At 33.7% G+C, this 18051-nt stretch overlaps 1 protein-coding gene across 1 annotated transcript in view; it reads right to left on the bottom strand.

Moving 5' to 3' along the window:
• Nucleotides 1-1038: 1038 nt before the first annotated feature.
• LRRIQ1 (leucine rich repeats and IQ motif containing 1) overlaps nucleotides 1039-18051 on the bottom strand; it is a 173931-nt gene continuing 156918 nt past the window's right edge. The window contains exons 23-25 of the mRNA XM_060023871.1: nucleotides 8715-8844; nucleotides 6154-6214; nucleotides 1039-1191 (exon numbers count right to left, since the gene is read on the bottom strand). Coding sequence (XP_059879854.1) covers nucleotides 1039-1191; nucleotides 6154-6214; nucleotides 8715-8844 — 344 coding nt within the window. The remainder of the gene's footprint in view (nucleotides 1192-6153; nucleotides 6215-8714; nucleotides 8845-18051) is intronic.

Here is an 18051-nt window from a genome sequence, read left to right as displayed (position 1 = left end):
GAACTTGCATGTATTAATGGATTTAAATGACTGTAATCTAATAATACCAAGCATCTGGATGAAAAGTCAGAGAACCATTTTGAAGTTTTCATTTTTCTGAAGAGCACCATCCGGACTGTTGAATTGTTCATATTCAATCAAATATTGACTTTGTGTGTATATAACCATACCATCAATGAATAATAAATCTTTTTATAGAATAACTGTTCCTTAAAATGAAGTGTAAGTTAATGTGTGGACTTCTGAGGTTCAGTATACTTTGGGAAAATTAACAAAATACGGTATTAAATGAAACATCTTTTATACTCATATACCATAACACTGTAGAAGATATTTCAAAATCTCTACAGTGTAAGTTAATTGAAGAGTTTGAAAAAATTATGCTTTATTACCCCCAAATATCCTAAGATACAGATATTTTTTAATGTTTACAATCTTTTCAGAGTTAAGAACTGCTATGCAATTCTTGTTGAAACCATGATATAGATATAGTTATATTACCAAATTAAAGGTAACAGATGTGTGTGACAAGTTTACAATTGGAAAAAGTCATCATTAAGAAATATAAACTGTCATCTTTTCAATGGAAATAGTTTTTAACAGCATGGTTTTGACAGTATAAAATTATTATCCAAAATCTGTTATTTAAAAAAAAATTTCCTTCAAAAACAAACTTTACTTACAATATATATTAAATTAATGACAAAAGACCAAAACACACCACTTTGATATATAAATCCAACTTTTTACAATTAGCCTAAACAAATTCTTTTAGAACTAAATGATCAAAGAATTCAATACAATCCATGGGGGTTGGGGGGTGGGGGAGTAGACCACTGAGTCACAGAATACAATTAAAATAAAAACTGATGCTATTAATTCTGAAATAATTTAATTCTGTTTATATCAAAAGAAGACATTTAAAGAAGGAAAAAATTCAAATGCATAGTTTTGGGCAGTTCTGGTTGCTGGCATCCTACCCCTTATCTGTTAAAGAATGCTTGCTGGCATTAGTTTCCATCAATTCATTTGTGATTTCTAAATTAATTCTGAAGGAAACCACAACTTACTTGAAGATCCTGCTGAGTGTCTGTGTGCCTGATTTTTTTTTTCTCTCTTCACAGACAAAGCACTTCCACTGGTCATGGAAAAAAGGTCTAAATCCGTGTCTTCTCTGCTTACAAGCCTTGCCTGGGAGCAGTGGGAGAGAATGTATACAATCATGAAACAAAATATGACATTTTCTGAATGCAGCTCACATTACCCCAAATAAACAAACAGGCTCTGTCAAACAACCTTCTTCAAAATGATACCACAATCCTTTATTTCTGCCCAGGCAGAACAAATGCACTATGTCAAAGCATTTTTTGCAAATAAGAGCCAATTTTAAAATTGAGGTTTGCTATTTGAGTCTGTACAACAAAAGAAAATACTTTAGTACAGTAATTTTGATGAAAATCAATCTTAAAGGCAACTGACGAAACTTTAAATAACTTAACATCATTTACTTACCAAGGATATTATTTAATTCTTAATTGAATGTTAGAAATGTCACATTGGATTATTTTCTGCAATATTTATGTTTTACTACTTATAAAATTCCCTGAAATGCCTTTCATCACATATTTGTATACTACAAAGTCACAAAAGATCTCTGCCTTCTCATTATAGTCATTATTAATATAAAAATACTATACATTAAGTCTAATTTGGGAGTGAGGATAGATAGAAATTTCAAGGTATTTTATTTTAAGGACATATGTGTTAGGTAATTTATTTCATCTAAAATTACTCTCAGAACTTTTATTACTATCTTGGGCTGAACTTAAGAGTTGAAAGGGTCACTTTTTGACTATAAAATATTGTTTCTACATAATGTCTAATATCATTAAGTAAGGATGTATCAGGATTCAGCCCTGAAGTGGGAGAAAATGCCATGATGGAATGCAAAGAAGCCTCAAAGTAGCTGGGATTTCACCCAAACCACTGAATGCTTGAAGTCCTGTGAGAAAGCATTGTCCTTAATGTTTGATGTGAGAAAAATTTAAATAGAGGGAAATAAAGCCATAAAACCATCGCTGTGGTTAAAAAGCTATCCCCATATGATGAGCTACAAAAACTCATGAAACCTGAATCTAAAGATCATCTTCTTTCAGATCCAGATCTTTGCTCTTCTCCTTTACATCCCCTTCCCACCTTCCCACCTATATGCATGACCTTCTCATTGTTAAGTGAGCAAGTTTGCTATTACTGAACTCAGAATAGAAACCATTCTATAGCATCAGTCACTTTTTAAAATGTATCTGGCTAAGTGATACAATTGTTTTGTCAAAACACCTCAGTAGAAAACTGTTGAAAATGAAATAAATAACAATTGGCTTCCAATTTACACTTGTGATTTTAGTCTAAAAAATGTAACACATTCTTTCCCGATTTTATTTCAATTAGTGCACAAGAGTACGTATTTAATGTTCCCATTAGAATAGCTCCATCAATGCTAAGACATCAAAAGAACCAGTCAGGAATAAGGGGTAACTATCAAAGCAATACCACAATTTTGGTGAGACCAGTTACAAAATGAGGAAAAACATGTTAACCACATAGGGGACTCTCCTGCTGGCTAAAGAGGCTTTATCTGTAAGCCTCAGGATTTTAAAATCAGGTTTTATTTGCTTCAATTTAATGACATAATTTCACTACACCTACTTAAAACGCAGAAATCCCACCCTCCTCCAAACAAGACAATACCTACATGTCAAGAAAATATTTGTGAACACATGCCTTCCAAAAACCTTATCATCTAAGCCATTAATATCCAAAAGATTGTTTCTTCCAAAATAGAAAACAATGTCAGTTACTAAGTAACGTTTACCTTTTTCTTTTTTTGATTATGCTTTTTTTGTTTTATCTGAGAAATCTTTGCCTACTTCAGGTTTTTGAAAATACCATACTACGTTTTCTTTGAGAATTTTTATAATGTTAGCTTCTACATTTAGACCCATGATTCATCTCAAATTTATTTTTAAGTAAGATGTGAAGTAGGAGTTGAGATTCATTTCTTTTTTCCATGTAGATGTCCAGTTGCCCGGCACTATTTGTTGAAAAAATTATTCTTTCCCTCTTTTTAATTGCTTTAGTATCTTTAAGGAAATCAATTAACTTTATAAGTATGGTATTCGTCTGGACTCTCTATTCTTTTCCATTGATTATTTTTTTTTTATGAACATAACATACAGTCTTGATTACTGGGGTTTTATAGCAAGTCTTGAAATCAAATAGTGTGACTCTCCTTACTATTCCTTTTCAAGAGTGCATTGACTATTCTAGGTCTTATGCATTTTCATATTTAAAATTCCATTTTAAAAATCTGTCCATTTCTACTAAAAAGCTTTCTAAAGTTTATTGAATATATAGATCATTTGGAAAGAACTGACATCTTACAATTTGAGTCTTCCTATTAATGCACGTGGTATATCTCTTTGATTTTTTTATAAGCAATGTTTGATAGTTATCATTGTAGGGGCCTTGCACATATTAATGTTAAGATTTATCATTTAACTCTTTTGAAAATTCACCTTCTCCTTCTGCTCAATCCTGCTTTTTTCATCCCTCAAAGGAGTTGTTCCTGAAAGCCTTCCCCAATTAACATCCTGCTTTCAAATATCAGAATCTCAGAGTATGTTTTCTGGAGAACCTGAACTATGACTGTCTTCTGCAGGAAAATGCTAGCGTTTTGGGGGGATAAATTTAATAAACAATATAATTGTCTAGCTCTATGACATGCCTTCTGAAGTATATATGTGGAAGTAAGTAAAATAATATCTTGTTTCCATTTTTCTCATTCCTTTCTGTCATACAATATGCTTTAATCCGATTTGGAAGACAGAGAGGTTATTTATTAGCTTCCTCAAAACCCAGCATTTGAACGTTTGATTATGTCTAACTGTCCTCACTTTTGAAGGTTAGTGATGAATATTCTAGATGATATTTATATTCATCCCTATTATTAAGAAATAACTCCATTGTCTTTTGGTATGCCTTGTTCTGATATGATGTTAGCTGTCAATCTATTGTTCCTTTGTAAATAAACTTTCAATTCACTACTTCTCTATTCTATGATGTCTAGTTGAGGGTTCAGCTCAATGATATTTTTTATTTCCAGAATTTATAATAGGCTTATTTGCATATCCATCTCTCCTTTAATTAAAATTTGATCATTTTTGTTCCATAATTTTCTGTCCTTTTATTATGGGTGTTATTCTTATGTCTTTGAGGATCTTATAGTAGCAGCAGTTGCAGCTTTTAAAAATTTTAAGATTTTCCTCTTAGTTGTGGCCTGGTCCCAGTTGTGCAATTATCTGTACAAGTTCCCCCTCTAGAAGGGTGTTTTTATTCTCCAACACCCTGCATGATTTCCACTCTTGGCCTTCAATTACCCCAGTATCCTTTTAGCATAAATCCTTGATCCATTCCCCTGTCTTGACTCAAAAAAAAAAAAAAAAAAAAGTCTGTTCTACTACTATTAATACTTACCTTGTTTTGTGTACAGCTGTACCTCTTCAACATATTAAAAAAATCATTTATCATTGCTATGTATTTGCCATACATTTGTAGTAGTATAATATAGTGGGATAGAGAGGAAGGAGATTAATGTCAGAGCATTAATCTCATAGAACCATTTTGATTAGTAATCTACCCAATCTGTTTTCATTCATTTTTAGAGGTATAATAATTAAATGTAATATCCCTTCCTTTATCCTGGCATTCCTTGGCACTTTTATATTCCCCATTCTTGCTCCAAAGTGGCCACACAAAAATCTGTGCAAAAGTGCTAGTCAATAACACGTAGGGTGTTAATAGCCTGAAGTACCAATTTTCCTAGGGTAATCTACATGTCACTCTGCCACAGGGATCTCTATTAAAATGCAAGAAAATACTTGCTGAGTGATTATTTCAAATATGTACATAGATTCTATATATTTTCATAAACACACTAATTTTAGCTATTGTCCTAATTTTTCTCCTCTTTCAGGAAAACTCCTTGAATGAGTTATTCATGAGAATGATGAATAACTGCTCTGGATATGATAATACTAGTTCCCATTAGGGAATACATTATCTTTTTATACTAAATTCTACGTGTTAAGTTAAATTATAATCAGTTTTCTTGGTGAGTGTAGAATTTGAGCAAGGAATATTTACTAGTTGACATAAATGGAAGGTGTCATAAAGTTAGGGTCACTTGATGCATCCATTTTCACCTGCCAAGGAGGCCACACACTTCCATCATTGGTTAGGGTAACCTCTTCTCTGGAAATTTCTGGAAACACATTTAAAATTTCTTGTTTGGGGACTCTTTCTCTAGACTCCATATTGGCCATTCTCCTTCTGCTAATATAGTCTTCCTTCCAATAGCATATATATAGTTCAACTGACTTTTGCAATGCCCACTAGTTATACTGTCTAGAGTCTACACTCTGGTGACCAAGTTAGAACTTGGTTGTTCCTAAAGCTCCAACAATTAAAAAATAATTTTTTTTGACGTGGCCCATTTTTTAAAAGTCTTTATTGAATGTGTTACAATATCGCTTCTGTTTTATGTTTTGTTTTTTTGGCTGCAAGGCATGTGGGCTCTTAGTTCCCCCACCAGGGAACGAAACCTGCACTCCCTGGATTGGAAGATGAAGTCTTAACCACTGCACCACCAGGGAAGTCCTGAGCTCCAATAATTTACACTTTATTACTTAGAATGGTGGAGTTCACAATTACTTTCTAATTTTTATCTGGTTTGATTTCCTGAGTTGTGAGGGTAATTTGCTGTTTCCCTCAAATATCCTACTCTTAAAATATTCTAGAAAATAATGTTATCATACAACTTCTTGTCCAGAGTATTTTAAAAAATACGGTAGCATGCTAATATTTTAAAATCTACCATATAGAATTAATACTTTAAAGTAATATCATATTTTAAAGTTATATTACAAGCCAAGAAAACATGGTACTATTTTAATACATAGCATTTTGACATTATCCCAAAAAGATACAGTTGTGGTATTTTCATAATTTACACTACTTATGGACATATCTTAAAGTGCCATTTATTGAGTACTGGTGTGCACAACATTTTTTCTGAACTTTAAACACATTTCTTACCACAAGCTGAACTCTTCCACCATTAAGTACATCTGGATCTAACTCAGGCAAGAAGTGATTGCTGCATAGTGACAAAAACAGAAATCATATCATTATATAAATGTAGAGGAAGACTATGAAAGACATGCCCAAAGAAAATTTTGGGAGAAATAAATAATTTACAAAATGGAAATAATAGTTCTCTTAAATTAGGTGACATGCAAAAATACATACAAATTTACATCTTTTCATAGTCATTTTAAAATTCAGTTTGACATGAAATTTAAATTCCTAAACAACACTTTAATGCTACCCTTCTTTGCCGAACATAAGCACATACACAGATCAAAAATCTGAAAGTACCAATAACCATAGCTAATAAATTATAGAAAATATAAATATTTTACTACATGTACTTATATATCTTACTTATAAGAAAGGCAAAACTTCCTATTTTTAAAATAGCTCTGGTGTATTTAAGGCATCATACTAATGCTCACAATGAACTTCTGTTGATATTTGGCTTTTCAAGAACTTCTGTTTTTGAAAACAATTTTTCTTAAAAATATTACTACCTATATCTTCTTTTATATATTATATTTTCAAAACAGAAAATCCATCAACAATTGCCTGCTGCATTATATGTTTAAACATAACTTATTTAGGAGTAAGGGATGTTGTGAAATGTTTAAGCATATCTAAAATACATCCTGAAACATTTTGCTTGTATTTTTCACATTATCTGTACAGATGCTTTTATATTTCTAAACCAGACCTCTTATACCTGGTTAATACAGACGTTAAGCTATGGGTTATACTATATTTGTTTACAGTCCTAAGAATGTCATGTTACGAATTATGCTAAATTGATTAATACCAACATAAAATAAATTGTGCTTGCATTAATTAGAATACTTAGCAAAATAAAAAAGTCTCAAATGTTGATTGCTTTATTCCTATTTTCTTTGCTCACAATGAAATAGGATATAACAATCCAGATTTTGAAATGTTTTAATTTCACTTTCATTCTTCACTTTCTTTTCCATGTTTTTAAAGAAATTATATGGATAGAATTGACTACATACAAAGGTTTCCTTTTGTATATATTATAAAAAAAGGTTTCATTTTTGCACATTATAATTTTCTGCTAAATTAAGTTTCAGCCCTCATAACTGTAGATTTATTTGTTTGTTATTCATTTAAATAGTTATCACCCACAATCCCTGGAAACGTTTCCAAAGTGTCATCTACATTTAGATTCAATACTGGTTTACATATTTAATAAATGCTTATAATAGTGCTTCTTTTTTTACTGTTTTGTGGATATATGTAGCTAAAATGAAAGTCTTAAAAATTTATGTCAGCTGTATAGCACAGGGAACTATACTCAATATTTTGTAATAACCTGTAAGAGAAAAGAACATGAAAAAGAATATGTATATGCTGTACACCTGAAACTAACACATTGTAAGTCAGCTATACTTCAATTTTTTAAAATTTATGTCAAAATATTATATCCAGACTTCTTTTTCCTTAAAACTTTGGTTTAGTAGTTATGCACATAAGTGCTTTATGTTACATTTTTTGGGCTGAATTTTGTTCCTTCAAAGTTTATATGTTCAGATCTTAATCTTCAATACCTCAGAATATGACTATGTGAAGATAGGGCCTTTAAAGAGGTACTTAAGGTAAAAAGAGGTCATAGGGGTGGGCCCTAATCCAATATAACTGGTGTCCTTGTAAGAAGAGGTTAAAACACAGATAACACAGGTGGAGGGATGGTCATGTGAGGACACAGTGAGAAGGTAGCCATCTGCAAGCCAAGGAGATGGACCTCTGAAGAAACCAAATTTGCTGACTCCTTGATCTTGGACTTATAACCTCCAGAACTGTGAGAAAATATAGATACATCTCTGCTCTTAAAGCCACACGATCTGTGGTATTTTGTTATGGCAGCCCTAGAAAACTAATACATACATTAATGTAATAAAAATTTATTGATTACCTATTAAGCTCAAGGCACCTTGTTTGCTGCTAAGGGACATCAACATTTGATACCCTCAACCTCGAGAGCTCACTTCTATTGTGAAGTAGAGAGATAAGTTATCATCTCACTATAAAGAAGAGGAAACTAAAGCATTGAGACATCATTGAAAATCAGTTACATGACTAGTAAAGTGGCATCAGGGTTGAATTATAATTTTAACTGCCAAACATATATGATAACAAAAATAACATAAAATAAAATACTATACCTCCAATACATATGATATTTATAAACAGTTAATCAATACCATGCATTTTACTTTATAAAGTAGAATCATTTGTGTGGTTCATCATCACCATCAATCATTTGTGTTGGTTTTAAGCAATACAGAAACTAAGTTCTTGAATATTTTATGGTGAAAAATATAAACAGTGATCAAATCTATTCTACATAAGAGGCCATTTATAACCTGGCAATGTAGAGTATTGGCCTTTGGCTATATAAAGTCATGTTTGTTTTAGAACAATTAACCTAGGTTTCAGTTTTCAAGATGTATTTGCAATACAAAAATCTAATTTAAAGGAAATGACCTCACCATTTCATGTTTCTGGAACTAGTTTCATGAACCCCAACCTGTGTATGAAGCCATTGGTATGTATATTCTTTATTCCTTTCCAATTTTTCATTTGCAGTGGTATCCTTACACATAAATTCTTCTTCCTTACCTAGGGAAAAAGTATGTAAATTTTATTTGTTATTTAAAGAGATCAAATTTTGGCCAAGCAGTTCAGTCTAGGCTAACAATTTTATCACAAGAAAAAAAGAAAAACAAGACAATTTAATTCATGGGAGCTAAATCATCTGTAAGAGAAATAATGTCAGTCACTTATAGATTAAGTGCTTTTCCAGCTTGGTTTCAAACCCACCTATTTTGAAAAATAAAGGAGTGGTTTTAGTGCAACCTACATTTTATAGGGCTTGGTTTTTAGTGTTTTAGAAAATGAAAATAATTATTTTTGGTAGATGGAATTTAAAGTCTAATTGTTCTCATGCTATCTTATCCATATGTAGAATTTATAAATTATATTGAGGATTTTCAAAACAGAATTTTAATTCTATGTAAAACTAAGCTTGGTTCGTGTAAGCTAGTACAATACTTAAGTTAGGATATCATTTATATTAGGTTTAGGAAACCTGTGCTAATGTCATAGCAGTGATTTCAAAGATGGAGGGGGGAAAGCGTAACAATGAAGATGGGTATGGAGAATATGCAAGAGGAGAAATTATACAAGGTAAGAACACAAGATAACAAATATAAAGAAAAATAAAATAGTAAGAAAATAAAAGAAAAAGAAAAATCCGACCGTTATATTCACATTTAAATTTACTATATATATATTTGTAGTTTTCAAAAAAAACCCTGCAGACATTGCTGCTACATCAAAGTCATGCATTTGAGTTATAGTGAAGACCTGTTGTTTTAGAGCACTTCTTTTGAGTTGTTAGATTGCTTCTTTTTTGGTGCCATCACCATGCTTAGGGACTTGTTAGCATCGTAGGCTTGACTGACAGTACACCAGAGAAGGTACCTCTTGAAACTAACTGATGGTAATCAAACTCACAAGAATTCTATAATTTAAAACCTGATGTTTAAAATGTCAATTTATTAATTGGAATTATTCTTTCACTGTAGATCTTGGTACATAGAAAGTCATTTTATATTTGCAAGTTGTTTGGAAAACAAATGGAGCATGGTGCAAAGCCTATTTTGAATGCTCGGTGCTGTACAGAGACACATACATGTATACACATGTATACATCACACATGTATACACACACTTAGCATCTGTCTTTCTGAATATGTTGAGGATGGCACATTCATCATGTCTTTTTATTCCTTAAAAGTTACTGTGAAATGACTCTAGTTTTCAGTCCAAAGAGATACTGGAGCCAGTTCTCAGGAAAGCTACAAATCAAGATTTTTTTTCTCTAAATTACGTTACTTAGTAAAGTTAACTTCCTGTTAACTTCTAGTGCCACTTTGTGTTTCTAAAATGGTCATACCCCTTCTTCCTGAGTTTAAGCCAATCCCTCCACAGTTGCTGTATTGAAGGAACAATTACTTCACTTTCAAGGGCTGACCACTGAATCCATGAGCAGACGCCATTTTGATAAATGGCCTTCCTTATAAAGAAACTATAAAAGAGACTCAAACGAAGGGAAGATTTGGGGTTGCTACACCCATACTGCATTAAGCATTAAGTCTCTTCGCCAGCAGAGTCCCAGGCTTTTATCTGCCTTTCTTGGTTGACTAGACCAAATGGTGAACCCATGGGTACAATGACAGATAGTAGTGAGGAATCAGTGACCCTGATAATCAACTGAACCCACGACTGGAAACTTACCTGCTCTTGATATGTAGAGAATCGTTTTGTAGCAAGTGTACTTTTAGCTGAAAATAAAAATTATCTCTACGTCTTTCTATTTTTTAAAATAGTGACATATACTTGCAATAGTCCCTTTTTAAAGTGTTCATTCTGAAAAGTTTTCCTCAACTGTACGACAACACTCCAAAAACCCTAAGTGGTTTTACATCAGAACTCAGCCAAGGTTCTAAACAACAATCCCTGGGTAAAGATTAGAGATTTCACTGTAAGGGTCCAATTCATATTAACCCTTTTAACCTGAAGGCATAGATTGGTAGATTGGTACGAGTTCAGTGTAAAAAAGAGAACTAGCATAGTGGTGATATTGGTTGGATGTATTCAAAAATACTGCCATTCAAATGCTGGAGGAAATGATTCTGGTAAATGATTTTCGCTAAACCATTTTAGGATTACCCCTGTCACTGAGGAGAAAGTAGTATTTACTCCTTGAAGCTTGCTTTTAGCATCTTGTGTGGGAAGAATGATGGTGACCCGGATTACTTAACAGATGCTTATCACCTTCTACTCAGGCTCCCCAATAAATCCTCTTGGTTTTAGAAGCATCATTTGGTCTGCAAAACTCGAACCTACTGCCTATCTACTGCTCTTCCCTGCTTCTCTGGGTCTTCATAAATTTCTTGTACCATCAACCTAAGAAAAAAGGTCTCCTTTTGATTCTTGCTCTCCCCTAGTTACTACAGTCTCTATATGCTGCTTTACTTCAAAACACACATTTTAATAATTTTATCTAAACAAATTGTTAAACTTTTTATTATAAAAATAATACATTTTCATAATAGATGATTTAAAAAATACCGAAAACTAAAAAGTCAAAGAGAAGAAAATCCACAGAGAGCCCCACTATTCAAAGACAACAACTGGATAACACTTTTAAGGCATTTTCTTTTAGTTCTTTTGTTCATAGATTTGTTTTTTGTTTATATACAATTGTATGTATCCTAGACATTCTACTTTTCAGTTAGTACTACAACAAATGCATTCTATGTAATGGAAATCTCATCCTGAAAATACTTTTAGGGGTTATGCACTGTGAGGTACTAACTTGTTACATGAAGGTTTTTAAGTATCCTATTTAATTAATCCACTTTTTCAGGTGGAATTAAAGATAACATGTCTGAAGTTATAAATATTTTGAGGGACACAATATAATCTATATTGTCAAATAGTTTTTAAAACTTTCACCAATTTACCACATGCTATATGAGGTTATTCATTTCACTAAGCCCCTAGTCAACATTGGGATATTAAATATTTTAAAGCTGTTGATAGTTTGAGAAAAATATTGTCTAATATGATTTTAATTTATGTCTCTACTGCTAGTGAGATTGAAAGTGATTTCATATGATTATTTACCAATTATAGGTCATAAAGTGTAAAATATCTTTCTTGTTCTCCCCAATTATCTGCTGGATTCTAGTATTTCCATTTTTGTCTTCAACTGACATTCATAACCCTTAATCTTATCACTGGTGCAAATATTTTCTTCTCTAGGTATCCAAATTTATCTACTTGCTAAATATTTTCTAAACTATAAACAATTTTCCTCTCGTAATTTATAGGTTTGTATCTCCCAATTTGATAAACTTATCTAAAATGACACATAAGATTTCAGGGACAAATTCTATACTCTTCTAATATTTTGTCTTTCACACTAAAAGATACCGGTTGTTAACAAAATTCTTTTAAGAGGAGTCTACTCTCTCCGTCTTTCCTTTCCATTTCCTCCTTAATTTATTGCAATCCAATTTTGCCAAATTGAAAGTGTCCTTACTTTGAGGGCCTTAAACCATCTTATCTACGAAACACATTTATTCCTTATGTTCATTGGCCTCTCTGCTGAATTCAACTACACAGAACATTTTCTTTGTCTTAAAACTCTCTTCTCTACAGGACTTTGGAACATCAGACTTTGAGTGCTTCCTTTCAGTCTCCTTTATATTTGTGTTCCTTCAGATGTTGATGCTTGTCATTCTGCAAGTATCTAGGAGCATCCGCACCCCTGCTGTCCACCACCACACCCCATGCCTGGTATTGTGCTGGCTGTTTTTTTTTTTTTTTTTTTTTGGTACTCGGGCCTCTCACTGTTGTGGCCGCTCCCGTTGCGGAACACAGGCTCCGGACGCACAGGCTCAGCGGCATGGCTCACGGGCCCAGCCGCTCCGCGGCATGTGGGATCTTCCCAGACCGGGGCACGAACCCATGTCCCCTGCATCGGCAGGTGGACTCTCAACCACTGCGCCACCAGGGAAGCCCTGTGCTGGCTTTTGATGCCAGTCAATTAGATATGCATTGTTTATTGCCTCATGAGGCTGGCAGCTTAGAGAACTAGATATCACCAACCTCTATCTTATTCCTGTTCTCAGATCCAGCTGAACTTCAGAATCACAACTTGTTTTTATCATTATCATCCTACTAAGTCTGGTTTTCTTCCTGAATTCCCAAGTCATTCAGACCTGGAGTAAACCTTGGCTGCTCATTCCTTATGTAATGACATCTAATCCAGAAACTGGGTCTAGTCTCCCTGCTGGGTATCTCAGTAATACCTGGCTCCTCCTTTCATCCCCACTGCCCTCGTTTTCAACAGGAGTGAGCGAAAGGTCTCTGTTGACTTACTGACATTCGTGCTTCAGCTCACTGCAATATGGCTTCCTCCCCACACCATTTCACTGGAACTGTTCACCCCAAGATCATTAGTACTGCTAAACCTTTGGGACTTTTTGAAATTCTTACTGACTCCTCTATGATATTATACATTGTTCACGTCTTCCTTCTTAAAAGGATTATTTCCTTTGAGTCTTGTTTAATTCCACTTATCTGGTTTTTCTCTGCCCTTTCGTCTAATCCCCAGTTTCCTTCAAGGGCTCATCTTCCTTTGCTATCTCTTCCACTCTCAGGATTCTTCTCTGGGGTACTATCCTGGCCCTATCTTATTCCTTGGTTATAATCTTCCTGTAAGAGGATATTCATTCAAGTTCTTCAATCACTTTCCTTATCTCCTTCTGAAATGTATCCATCCAAAATCTCTCCACTGCGGTATCCTACAGATAATTTAAACAGAATATGTAAAAAGCTGAACTCATGTATTATCCCACCTTTTCTAAGTTCCTATAATTCTACCATCATCGTCAATGTAAAATTCAGAAACCAGAGTGTTGTACTGAACCAGCATTCTTCCTCACCCTTCAGCTGCTGATTTTACCTTCTAAATTCTTTTCATTCTGTCAAATTTCTGGTATTTGCATTGTGACTATTTAAATTCAGCCTACTATCATCTCTTCTTAGTTACTGTAACAGCCTTCTCACTGGTCCTTTTCCTTTTGGCATTGTTCCCACTTATATATCTCCATACTGCAAATAGTCTTGCTAAAGTACACGTCTAGTTTGCTCTTTCAGAGGTTGAACTCTTGGTTCTCTACTATCTTTGGATAATGTTCAAAACATTTTGCATAGCATACAGGCCTTCCTTATACCTTCAGACACATCTATTAAGTTCCTGCCTCAATCATCCAGATGTATTATAATTACTCAAAATGATCTTTTTTGCCTATAGACATTGTGTTTGGGATTATCCACTTCACCAGTGGTGTTCTTACTTCAGGTCTTCAGGTCTCAGTTTAGAAATTACATTCTTTGGGGTAAGCTCCTGATCTTTGAACACTTCCGTTCCTTATCTAAATTAGGTTAGAGATGCCCTCCAAAGGATAATATAGAGACCCCATGATAGCATTTATTACATTATACTTTACTTACCTATTCATGTGTCTGTTTTGCCTACTACAGTATACACTTTTTAAGTGATACCTAGTAGGACGGTGCTCAACAAATATTGGTAAAATTACAGAATGATTGTCATAGTTGATTAATGTTCTCTGAGAAATATAGAGTTGGAATTTAGATTTTTAGCAGGTAGATGAACCTGTGCATTGTGGAGAATAACACATGTCTAAATGTGATTAACTTAATTATTATAATAGAAACTTCAGCTCTGAAAGTCAGAATTAGATTGGGATAAAAATTGACAACCAAAGGTAGTAAATTTAAAACAATATGTGTGTGTGTGTGTGTGTGTGTGTGTGTGTGTGTGTAGTTACTTTATAAATAAAACGCTGACAATGTACACAATCCTAGAAGAAAGCAGTTCAGCTTTAAGAAGTTCTCCAAAAGAAATGAAGTCTTGGCGGCTTCCCTGGCGGCAGAGTTGTTAAGAATCCACCTGCCAAGGCAGGGGACACAGGTTTGAGCCCTGATCCAGGAAGATCCCACATGCCGTGGAGCAACTAAGCTCGTGTGCCACAACTACTGAGCCTGCGCTCTAGAGCCCGCGAGCCAACTACTGTATCCTGCGCTCCTGGAGCCCACGCTCCGCAACAAGAGAAGCCACCGCAATGAGAAGCCTGCGCACTGCAATGAAGAGTAGCCCCCGTGAGGGTGGGTGGGGTGGGTGGTGGTGGGATGAATTGGGAGATTGGGACAGACATATGTACACTAATATGTATAAAATGGATAACTAATAAGAACCTGCTGTTTAAAAAGATAAATTAAATAAAATTCAAAAGAAAAAGAAAAAAAAAAGAGTAGCCTCCACTCGCCACAACTAGAGAAAGCCTGTGCGCAGCAACGAAGACCCAATGCAGCCAAAAATAAATAAATAAATTTATTTAAAAAACAAGAAATGAAGTCTTTTTTAAATTAATGGAAATATTTTTTACTTCATAAAAAGCAAAATAAGTGTTCATTAAACTCATATGCCTCAAATTAATCAGTTTTCTAAATTTACAGAGGGAGGTTAGGATTCAATTATCATTGGGGGCACACAAAAAGAAGCTAATTATTTATATTTTTAATACATATGGTGACTTCCCCATGACTATTTTCTTTTCTCTTAATGGCCTTTCTCAGTAATATAATAACAAAACACTCTTGGTTTCATGGACGGAGATGAGTTCATTTCTTTACCAAAAGCTTTTGAAGGACGTGGTTGCATGCTGAGCAAAATGCTTCATGTGATGGAAATATTTTTGGTAACTTTGATAGATGGCTGATTCTATGTATCTTATGCTGGGAATAGTAAAAATGTGATTTACATTATAAAGTGTAAGTGGTCTGCATGTGTTTATTAAAAGAAGTTATTGCATCATACCTCACAATAAAGGACAAATAAAATTGGAGTTTGGCATAAATGTTATACTAATAGAATTTTAAATTCATTAACATCTGTATAAATACTTGTTGATAGGCTGTTTATGGCTTCTTTCTTAACCAATCCAATCTGTTGTTGGAAAGTTGACAGCACTGGCATGAAACCAATAACTCTCTAAGAGCCATTTGTGTATGACAAGCAACATTTCTATTCTTTTAAAATATACTTAAATATGTATGTAATTGATCACTAAAGAAAGATTACTGTATGAATAAAGAAGAGGACTGTTGGTACAAGAGTTTAAAAACAGAAATTTGGGGAACAGAGCCAAACTATATGTAAGGGTCAAAGGCTAACTGCAGCTCTAATCACTCCTTTACATATTTCACTAAATTTTATGGCAAAGAGGGTTAAAAAAAAAAGTACTAGAATAAAAAGTACTTGCTAGTTTCTGACATTTGAATTTTCAAAATTCATCTGTTTGGGGGGTGTTGGGTAATACATAAAGTGTATGAATGACCCTTATGAAAGCAAAGAAAAATCAAAGTGAGTTACTAAATTATACATTTTAAAATACATGGATTTTGTAAGACATAACTTTCAATACCATGGAATTGCTAGCTTTAAGCAAATTCCTCTGGAATAACAGAATCATTCTTTTACAAATTGGGTATAGTTGTGCTTATTAAACAGTTATAAGCCTTCTGTATTTATGTATAATTCTACCTGAAAGGATATGCTTTCCCAATTGTATTGTTCAGTTGAGCTGTATCTCCTCATTAATGTCTTTATAGAGGAGTACCAACTACAACATAAAGAGTGATTCTTTGGTTTCTCCTGTGACAGCCACATAACTCAAGAAAATAGCAGGCTTGTTCATGTATGGTGTGTCCGTGTTTGCTGTTAACCAGGGCTGAGACTAGGGTAAGGCAAGTGGGGCAAATGAGGTACTTGCCTTAGCACAAAATTTAAGGGAGTGCCAAAAAAATATCAGTAATCGAGATAAATAATATTTTAATGTAATATTTTAAAAGCAAAATTAATGCAAAAATCCATGATGAACAAAATATCAAAGTTTTAAATGACAGAATCTGTAACAGGGTGGTGCTAAGCGCTGTTGGAGCCTGAGGTAAAAGGGAAAGTTGGTAATACTGATCCTTCTCTGCCATGGTATTGGCAGAATTATCCATTTCTAAGTAATACTAATAAAAGTATCAACAGGACACTGTTTTAAGAACTACCAGATAGCCACTGTCTAAGATTGCTTTCCACTGTTTCTCATGAATCAGGTGCACCACTGAGCTTTCCAGTAGACGAGGCCCTTGATTTGTGACATATAAGAAAATAATTATAGAATAAATTAATTCAGTCTATAAAGGAAAGCTATACATTATTCATCTTTCTATCTGCCTAGCAACTAATTAGCACATAGTAAGTTGACTTTTCACTTACTGTGTCATGTTGGGCAAATTACTCCTTCTCTGCCTCAGTTTTCTCCTCTTAAAATGGATATATTAACAATATAAAATAATAGAACACATATAATGCTGCACAGTTAGTCTGGATTTAATAACTGTAGCCATTTTTCTTTTCTTTTCTTTTCTTTTTTTAAGTGAAATGAGCTCCATTATGCATAGCTTTAATGTTATCTCAGTTATCACAGGCTAAGACTTACCTACCCTGGAGGTGGGACTATCTATAGAAGTTTCTAAATCTAGGCTAAAATCAAGGTTTCAGGGGGTCACTGTCAGGAGGGGAAGATTCCAGGATTAACCACAAAATTAGACAGAAAAATTTTCTGGGTGAGTCCAGGAAGTCCTCCTTCCCAGAATTCTAAATCTGCTTCAGGTATTTTTAAAAATGTATTTATTTCATAATATATGAGGATCTTAGTGCGTCTTTAATACGGAAGAATTAATTTCCAAAAGATAAGAAGGGTACAAAGTTCTAATTGATTTGAAGTTATTTCAAATAATTTTTAGCAGTTGCTCAGTAATAACCATGAAGGAGGCTCCATTGACATGATTCTCTTCTGTTTCACTATCTCAATTTAATTATCCTTGGAGAATATTCCTCTATCCAACCTAGACTCCCTCAGGGAGTGTTAATGTAGTAGGTCATCCAAAACTAGGGTCCACCCAATAGAATAATGGAGAAACTGATGATGTAAGTAGGTTGGCTTTCAAAATAAGAGGTTATAATGGCCGCATAAATATTACTGCCACCTGTGTTTTGTTTTTTTGTTTGTTTGTTTTTTTGGTATAGTTTAGACTTCAGCTCCCTGTTGTATCTAAAAGTTTCTACTCTTTGGTAAAAAGACATCTCTAATTCATGTATATTTATTA

The sequence above is a fragment of the Delphinus delphis genome, chromosome 11 (genome assembly GCF_949987515.2).
Source record: "Delphinus delphis chromosome 11, mDelDel1.2, whole genome shotgun sequence".
Classification (NCBI taxonomy): Eukaryota; Metazoa; Chordata; class Mammalia; order Artiodactyla; family Delphinidae; genus Delphinus; species Delphinus delphis.
Note: the sequence above shows the minus strand (reverse complement) of the source record. Positions and strands in the feature narration are given on the sequence as shown.